At 45.3% G+C, this 10141-nt stretch overlaps 1 protein-coding gene across 1 annotated transcript in view; it reads left to right on the top strand.

Annotated features, from left to right (window-relative positions):
• LOC116843883 (lachesin-like) overlaps positions 1-10141 on the top strand; it is an 80382-nt gene that overhangs the window by 39382 nt on the left and 30859 nt on the right. The window contains exons 3-4 of the mRNA XM_032814765.1: positions 4689-4795; positions 7322-7507. Of these exons, the coding sequence (XP_032670656.1) occupies positions 4689-4795; positions 7322-7507 (293 nt within the window). The remainder of the gene's footprint in view (positions 1-4688; positions 4796-7321; positions 7508-10141) is intronic.

The following is a 10141-nucleotide window of genomic DNA, read 5'->3' on the forward strand; positions in this document are numbered from 1 at the left end:
GTGAATCTTTGATAACGGTCCTGCCAATTCCGGCACTTTGCGAATATACTCGCAATACTATAAATTCTAACGCGAGGCGCGGAGAAAAAAAATAAAAATTGTCTATAAAAATTAAATATATATATAATATATATATATATATATATATATATATATATATATATATATATATATATAATTAAAAAATATTCAATACTCAATTAAATAAGTAATTGAAGAAGAATCCCTTAATTGTTTGAGCAATGTATCTTATTTAACGGCACATATAATTATGTAAAATCCAACATGCAAAAATCTATGAACAGTAAATCGCATTGACTTTAATGAATTTTATACACACTCATTATCTCAGTACTTAAAAGTAATCATTTTTTAATTTTTATGACTCACCGACAGATCACGAACTCAGTGTCAGCCACGTTCGGCAACAGATCTGGAACAAAAGAACAGAATTTTGATGATTAAACTTAAAGACTAGACTTAACGAAAGCAAGTACGAGTGAGTTATTAATAATTCTATGTCGTCGTGATTTAACGTAATTTTTCCGGTAACTCAGCTTACGAACGCAAAGAATTAAATGAAGGGATATGTGGAATTTGCGAACACACCTTCGAGCTGACTCTGCTCGGCCCGAACCGGATCCTCCGGTACAGCAGCTGTCCCGGAAATGCGTCCCCGGAACTACATCCATCGCGCGCGGTCGCAAAACCTCTCGGATCTGAAACAAAAAGAAGTTGTCGTAGTTAGTAACAAGAATAGAACGGTTATTCAAATTGCACAAATTAATAATCTGAAGATTTCGATTGTATTTTCTCATAAAATTTAATAGAAATCAAGTGTGGTATTCACCTAATAAATTTTACGATACGCCTCTCGCTTACGACGAATTCACGTGTGTAAAACGCAACGCGAACATCGCGAAATATCGTTACGATGCGTAATTTAATAAAATTGAAAATCACGCACGGCGTCGTCTCACGTATTGACTCAATCGCGTCTGCGAGTCTTATGACTGTACGAGCGCTCGGCTACTAACGCCTGAGTACGCGGCGCGCTGAAGGTCGGACGACCTTCGCGCGATAACACGCACGTACGCTCAACTTTCCTTTGTAATATTTTCGTATAGGGTGTCCAAAAACTATCGTACACAATTTCTATTAGAATTTTGGTTTCTATCTGAGTCTCAGGACACGTTTTTCGAGAACATTTCTCTTCGCGAAACAATTAAAATCGCATACGTCGCGTTATACGCGACAACATAATTGCGTACATGAGTTTTGTGAGACGGCTGATTTTGCGGGCACGGGTTTATGCATATTCTGCAGTTGTGTTGTAATTTTTCACGTAGCTTTCTTTTTCTCTCTCTTTCTCGCTCGTATCAATCCGCGCGTTGCCGTCGAGACGGCGGGGTGTCAGGCGGTCCACGGTGATTGTCGCTTCTGCTTATAATACTTCCTGATCCTATTATTCGTGTTATAAGATAAATAGGTCAAGCTTGTCTCTCCTCTCCTTTTAGACACCCCCTGCCAGATCTTTTACCGTTATTTCCTTCGTCGCGTCGTCGCGTCCTCACCGTAGGATTTTCCTACCTCCGGAATTTTCTTTCATCTGTCTACACGACGCTCTACAACAACTACTTCGCCTTATAATTCGCTCATAATCGTTTACCGTTTTAATTGCGTCGGCTATGGATAAAACGGTGACACTTAGATTGTCTGGTATTAAAATTAACTGGTGCAATTCTGAAAGCTCTCTTCTTTTCTCTCCCTTTCTCGCGAGAGTAAAAACGAAAATGGTTTGAGCCGTATGTTCAAGTGCCGATTATCGAGCGTAGATGATTCATACTAATACGTAATATGTGTATATTATTTTTGCTAAGAACTCATTGTTAAAGCATTACCGGAACACAACAATTCAACCGGGAGCGGATGTTAATTAAAATTATTTTATAATGAATTATATTTTCATTTTACGCAGAGTCATTTTAGACATATCACTCTTTAATGGATTTCGAATGTTCGATGTAATTAAAGATCTTTTATTATGGTTACAGGGTTTCATTGAAACATACCGTTATACGCGCGATGCAATGAGGAATGAGGATAATCGAAAATTAACAGGTCGTTTTACAACTGCACTGTACGAAATTGTTTCGATTCGCCCATTTGCATAGCGCGCTCTAATTAATCTCGCACATAGCTCGTCAAATTCCGTACAGATATGACAACTTTGAACACAATTTTGGAAAATATTGATTTCGATAAGTTGACTTTGAAAGTTTCTTTCCATCTGAATGCGGGACGGCGCGACTTCGTTCAATAAAAATAAAGGAATCCGTAGAAACTGCTTGCCGCGATTTAACATCGAGGATTCCCACGCTATTAGTCAATAACTTTCTACGCTATATTATTCGCGGATACAATATCGATATTTATCGCCCCGTTGTTTTCTATGCAATGGGAAAAAAATTACCATCCTTGAATATTAGTCTTTTGAAAACAAAAGAGCAGAGGGATGGACTAATTCCGAGCGGAAAAAAATTTCGTTAGGTTTATAAATAAACGTATCGTCGCGCGTCCGCAGCGCTCGGCAGATATATATACAGAGAGTATTTTTTCTAGTTTATTCAATTAACAGGAAAATGTTATTGCTATGTCACATTTTTATGACGCCAAGCTGCGCGGGCGACCCCACGCGCGGAATATATAAAAAACCTCTAAATCGAGTAGCTTATGCAGCAGCTGGGACAGAAATTTCTGCGGAAGTATCATTGTCCCGTTTGTCCTGTTGTGTGCTGCTGGTGAATACTCTCGGTGAAAATTCGTACGAAAATATTATCGCGCATTCGGTTTGCACTATTGGGAACCGTTGAACTTTACCCTTGTGTGCATCGCACGTTTTCTTTATATACATATACACACATGGCGTTTTTCCTTTTTTCTGAGCTCGGAGAAATTCAAGGGCTGAAACACACAGCTTATTGTCTAAGGACCGCGGAATATAAAAATAATATTTTCGTGAAGCCGGCTCTTCCTATTTGCCCGCAGAAACATTCGCGGGGAATTCTATTTACGGTGGAAAATGCGCTCGGCGGCGTCTCCCACGCGGGCATGGAGGCTCGCCTCTTTCCAAAGCGTGATCGATTCAATCAACATCTACGCCATTATTCCGTAAACGACTGGATAAGCATCCCGACGCGATGGTCGAGTTACACGATTAATTCGATTCGCTTGTATCGCGCGCGTGTCGCGCTGCCTGCGCTTCATTGGCGCGATGCAAAAATCGTCCGACGCCGCTTCATCGCGCGCATACGTTTCGACGATAAATTATCCCGAGAACGGATGCGACGCGAGAATATCTCCGTAACGCGGAAATTTGACGAGGCGCCGGAGCGGAAAGCACGGAAAGTCTACGCGCTCTCGCATTCCGCGCCCTCAATCTCGATTTCGCCGGCTCTGAGGCGATTTTATATACGTTACGCATCGTATTTTTCCGCATTTCGCCTTACTTTACGCGGCCGCCACGTTGTATCGAGCGCTATCGCCATCGCCGCGGTATTTATTCATAGTGCAGCTGCGAAACAATCCGGGAACGCGTGAAAAATATGAGAAAGTAAAAGGAGATGTATTCCACTCGTGCAAGGGGCGGCGTGTTAGTTACAACCGTGTAGGACGCGCGATATTTACGGCGATTGCGTGCGCTGCACGATAATTTCGCATTAGAAGGATAATGAAGTATTATGCGCCTCCCCGTGCGAATTAGATATACACGTATTTGCAGAGTTAATTTATTTCGACCGGTCGTAATTATTAGAATCGTACTGGACGTTTTTAGTCGTATGCTGGCCACGCGTTCACTCCGGCGTTACGCAGCCACGAAAATTGTGTGACGTTTCGTAATCATTCCATCTCGAGTATATAACGAAGAGAGAAAATGCAGTGTGGAAAAAATAATGCAAAAATTCCGTGGATGAGGTTATACGCGTCACTTGACCAAGCGCCATAATTAGTTTCTCGCGAAAATCACGTTTTCTTCTTTTTTTTTTTATAGTCATTACCCCGCTTCTTTGAAATATGTAATATTTGGGCAAAATTTCATATCGCTATTTTTTAAAAACAAATGCAATGGCAATAAAATGAAATGAACTTGAGTTTTTCGAGAAACTAATTATGTTACTTGATCAAGTGATTTGTAATCCCACCCGGTGCTGCGTCCATATGTGCGATTGCGCCGTCAAAAACGTGAGCTTTTTACTTTTGACAAACTCGCGCATTCAGCACCGAGCGATCACTGTATCGAACACTCGTCGCTCGCAAATCCGTAAATGACTATCGAAGCGCGGGCGGACGCGAAAAACGCAATTGTCTAGCGACAATTGACGTTGTTCGCGGACGGGCGTGCTTCGTGCGTGCGTGAACAGAAGTTCGCTCAAGTGTCGCGCATACGGCAGCGATTCTCGCTAATTCGACGTCACGTCTGTGCATTTAATTTGCAGTCGCGAGAGGCGCGAGTCTCGCCCGAGTCGCGTACGCACGTCCGGGGTCTTCTGACGTTTATTCGCTTTTCCATAAAGTGCATTCTAGGGCACGACGGTGAATTGACGTCGCTGTCGAAAAATTGCCGGCGCGGCAGTATGCAAATGGCGTATGTATTTTTCACGAACGTCGTACGTATTTTATCGTTTCAGGAGGCGCTTTTCAGCCCGAATTTTCCGGCCCTATCACCAATCTAACCGTGCCGCTCGGGAGGGACGCCACTTTCACGTGTCTAGTGAAACATCTAGGAGGCTACAGAGTGAGTTACATGAAAAGCGACGCCGCGGGTCTGTGATGTCAGTAACGCTCGCTTAACTTCTCGGGCTCTCACTTAACTTCTGAAAGGACATGTCTTTAAAAAGTCATATCTCCCGCTGAGTCTCTCGCGGTATGTGCAGCGTGAACACTTTCCTCGTCGCGTGGCGTTCATTCGGTATACCGTGTTAATGTCGCTGGCCCGACGAACGTCATCAGGAACAATCCGCAGAACCGAATGCGCGGTACAAACAGAATGAAAGATAACGGCGGTGACGATTGCACTCGTCACATATCGCGGACGTGATCATTATTCAATATTTTTATACGATAGAGTCGCGACGTATACACATATTCATACAGAAATTACACTTCCCACGGAACGGAAACGTATCCGTAATGAGAAGAGTAATCCGACGAGGCCAGCGTAATGAATACATTCTACACGTTGAATAATAATTCGTCCGTACAATTTTCGTGAAATCAAAAGTTGATCTTGATATTTATGGAATTTTCACTCAGAAACACGCGCAAGAGAGGGAAAGAAAGAGAGAGAACGCGCGAGAAGAATTTTTCCGAGCTTTTGTCGACTTATCTCTTTCCTTCGGATCGGGAGCGAGAACTTTTATCGATACACGCGCCTATGAGAACATACGGGCGAAAGCGTATGACCGACGCGTTAACGAAATCTTCCTATGAAACTAATTCAGTATCGCGGATCGCGCGATCGATCGTGCTTCGCCGTGGAATAACTTGACTCCGGCACTCGTCGTTACCAGCGAATTCGCGCCTTCACAACCGGCGAAATTTAATAACACTTTTATCCTCGTCCGCGCCGGATTATCTTTTTCGCGCATTACCGTAGCTCCTCTCGCGCGCGTCCGCAAATTGCATTAGGTTGAACGGCGAACGCCGCTCTCTCATTACGGCGTAACCAGTTGCTTCTGAACGATGTGTTTGCTCGCAGTATCGGTCAGACGCGCTCAGATCAGGCTCGGGTTAGACCGCCGCAGCTCACGCTATCCCACACCCCGGCGCCCGTCGAAACGTAAACTGTAGAATCCGTAGTAGACCCGATTACGTTTCACATCGATCCGCGCCGGAGCACTCGGGTGAAATAGAGGCGAAATATCGCCGTGTCGGTGTATGTGTTTCGCGAAACTCGACGTTCGCGTGTCGAAAACGCTGCTCTCGCCAAGCAACCCCCGACCGTATTGTCTCCGCTACAATTTTCATCGCGCGCGTCGCATAATTATTATTGCCGTTAATTTGATCGCGCCCGCGCGACGCAACGAGTTGACGTCGATCGTATGTAAATAAATGTCAACGGCGACGTGACGCCGCGTGACGGTCGAATTAAAACAATTCCGAACCCACGGCGGTGTAGGGCCGACGGGGACGGAGAGGACGAGCGCGATAATTAAATTTATACGAAGTGCAACCGTGTAATGCGCTGGAAATCTGTCGTTACTGGGGGAGGTGGTCGCGGAGATAGCCTCTCCATTTATAGTCTACTTCCTGAGGGAATCTGAAAGTCAAATCCGAAGAATACCGCATCACCAAACGCGCGCGCGCGCGTGCGACCCATTTTACCGATGTTTTTTAAAAGATTCTACGTCGAGCAATCGAGATGTGCGCCGGGTAATTTTTGACGGTTATGACTAAAGCCGGCGAGACTGTTATGAATAAAAAGCAACGCGGAGTTCATTGGCATTTCTCTGTGCGCGCAAAAGAAACAAAGATCAGGGAAACTGGTATCTGTAATTGGAACGCAAGAGTTGCCGGCGTCTTCGCCGTTATTGGATAAAGTAAGGATCGTCGCGTATAATTATTACTTTTGTACTCTGGGACGATATAAAAATTCTCTTTTATCATCGGTAGACGGCGAGGATCATCGAGATCTCTCTAGCTGTCGTTTCTGAAGACACGCCGATGACCTCCTCGCGAATGGGGCACGAAGCAACGCGCGTGTGCGAACGGACGCTCACTATCGCGCGTACACACGCGAAGATAATGACAGAGCTGCGGCGTAGTCGGGGATATCCGGTTTTCTATTACTAGTCCGGGAATGGGCGCGTACGTGGTGTAACTGCACGGCGCACGTGTGCGTGTATTCGTTCCTTCGTTCGCTCGCGTGGAGTCGTGGGAGAGCTTCACTTCAGGATTCGGAATATTCTAAGGAAAATGCAAATACCGCTGGAAGTTTGGCCAAGGGGAATCGCGCGTGTCGATCCGCGCGTGTGAGTGCGCTCGCTCGCGCGCGCCTGCATGTGTGTATGTGTGTGTGTGTGTGTGTGTGTGTACAGATGCATGCAAGCCCACCTCGGGATAGGCGTCCCCCACACCTGTTTGTATTCCGCAGTCGGATGCCTGTAAGGAAATTGCGGCGTCTTCGGCGAAATCCGCGACGCCGTCACCGCGATTTCCGCTGTCGACTCGTCTCTCCTCGTTCCGCCCTCACCCACAAGCATCCGCCCGTCAGCCGCCCCTTGCCCCCATTAAGGACCCGATCCGGCGATTGATGTTCCAGGTCGGCTGGGTGAAGGCGGACACGAAGGCGATTCAGGCGATACACGACCACGTGATCACGCACAATCAGAGGGTGACCGTGTCCCATAGCGATCACACCATGTGGAACCTTCACATCAAGGGTGTCCAGAGGGAGGACGGTGGGCTCTACATGTGTCAGATCAACACGGATCCCATGAAGAGTCAGGTATGTACCTCACCGGACCTCTCAGTGATACGAGTCGATATATGGCGCGCCGACAAGTTTGCGCGCGTGCCTACGCAGGGTCACGTTACGGTCCGCCTCAATTTGGGATCTATTTCCTCCTTACAAACTGGAGGAGGACACGACCAAGTGCGCCACTTCAGCGCATTGTCCCGCGAGCATAACCATTATTTATTGATTTATTCACGACTCACAGGCTGCTGCTTACGTGAACGACGCCGTATTCGGGAGCAGCTTTTTTTCTAATGCAGCGCGAGCTTCAATTACGAAGTTTCCGTCGTTCATTCGGAGCGACGTCCGTTTCGGAGGCGGCACGCGCGTTAAATACCGGCCAGCGGGTAAATTTAACGAGGCGCAAGTTTCGCGAGCGATCGCGAGCTTTGCGAGAGCGACGACATCGCGGCGTCGGAAGTATCGTTAGGAAGTTTCCCTGAGAGCGCCTCTAATAGTAGCAGTTTGCCCCGTTTTAGAAACGCGCGAAGCCGCGGAAGGAACGCGCGGAATTCGCGTAGGCGCGGAGACGGTCGTCTATTTGACGCTGCGAGCATTTCCGGTAGCTACATACGCTTCATCTTCACTTCTGTAGCGAAAACCAGCTCTGATATTTTCCTTGAAACCAACGGTAACTTCGCGTCTCTGATTAAAAAATTTACTTTAATCGAGATTCGCGGTATAATAAAATATGTGGAGCACTTTACAGTTCAAATGAGAGTAACTAGAAATAACTCGCAGGTTATATAATTATTTAAAAAAGAAAGAAAAACTGTATCGCGGGAGGTTAACCTGATTTCGCCTGTTCAAACATTGCAGTTTAGTGCTTGTTTATTTAGTTTGTTTATTTAGTGAACAGATCACACCGACTGTTTTCCTGCGATCCTTAAAACAAATTCGGAAACGAATACACCAAAATTGACAACAATGAAAGCGAACAGCGCGTTCTGGTATCTTTCTTTTTTCTTTTACACCGTAACGCCCGTACCTTCCTTTGACACTAATTTCGATATTTTGCCTGGATGCAGTAAGCCCGGGTACATAGGTCCTATTTGAAACTAACCGCGGTAAACCGACAGACTCGGTGAAATAATTAATTAGGACGGAGTCCTGTCGATTGTATTTAGGCTGGTGAAGCATAGAGACGCGTTATCAGTGGTCGAAAGGCCGTCGAGCGATTTTGAGCTGGCAAATTCACGTTTCGTATTATCGCGCGTATTTCATCGCGTACTTTATTTCACAATTATACGCGTATATGAATTTGCAACGAAGATTTCGCGTAATATACTTCGGCATAATCCAAATTGCGCGTGGATTAAATTGAGGCTATTATAATTACTATACTAGATTTATCGCAATTTTAGTTAGAGAGACTTGTTTTCAATATTCGTCTGGGATATCTAATGATCCTTTCGCGAAATAATATCAGCGCGGTCGTACAATGGCAATGAAAAACGTCGCGAAGAACGACAATGATGTTCTCGCGTGTAAATAAATATTCTTCCATTCCGCCACAATCGGCTTTAAAAGGAGATGCGACCTTTCGACCTCCAGCGCGGACTTAACTTCGCGAAGGATGACGGTTTTCCGATAGAGGCTTAGCTTATAAAAGAGTCACTGAATATGAATCGTATCTTTAACGCGCTTCTCTTTCACGTTTTTCTCGAAATAAACCCATCAAGAGAAATTGCCCCGCGTGTCATAAGCGCTCCGCAAACGAAGTCGAACAAGGAGGAAATTTCTCTCCGGAAAGTTTTGTCTGAAAATATGCAGTCCACGCAGAGAATGTTCAATCATTTTTACACGAATTCTATGAATGATACCGCGTGGTCAATGGTTCCTTGGCAGGGACAGACAAACATGACATAATTTCACGACGTCGATTTTGAAAAGATCTGTCTGTCTGAAATGGGCAGGTCTTTTCTAGCGTAGCGAAGAACACTGCAATAATCGCGTTAAGTCGCTGAATGGCTTAGCAAAACAATTAATTGAGCCCGCTCGCTGCCAATGATGCTCGCATCGATAAAGTGCCAAGATGCATCCGAGTTAATCGATAGTTGGCCAGTTACAATCGGACCGTGTCCCACTTGGCTCACGCAATTAATCATCCTGGTCTCAGTTTGCTAACTATCATTAACATAATCCACTGGCATAGTTCGCGCGGCCTCGCTCGCATTACAACACGGAAAATCAGGAAGATCTCTCGAAATTTACATTTTCGCCCTCACGTCAAACATTCCAGCGCGCGATATCGAGAAGACTCCCTCTCAGCGAAACTTTTTTACTCTCACTTTCTACACAACAACATTCCGAAAGAATATTCTCCGGAAAAAGGAGAACAGGCTCTCGAAGTTGAGAAATCCCGGATTGAATTTAGGAGTCATTAGCAGGTAGCGAATCAGATGGAAATTGCGAAACCGCGCAGCTCGCCACAAACATAATATCTAACCGCGGAGTTGCGACCTTTGTTTGATATTATTGGCTTATGCGTATTAATTATAAACGTCGCGTTCATTATCGTATTCATTACGTTTCTAGTGAAGCTTCGGATAACGCGAAATCAAGAGAACGAGAGAGAGAGAGAGAGAGAGAGAGAGAGAGAGAGAGAGAGAGAGAGAGAGAGAG

This window comes from Odontomachus brunneus, unplaced genomic scaffold (genome assembly GCF_010583005.1).
Source record: "Odontomachus brunneus isolate Ranch 3 - 2012 unplaced genomic scaffold, Obru_v1 Obru_scaffold_036, whole genome shotgun sequence".
Classification (NCBI taxonomy): Eukaryota; Metazoa; Arthropoda; class Insecta; order Hymenoptera; family Formicidae; genus Odontomachus; species Odontomachus brunneus.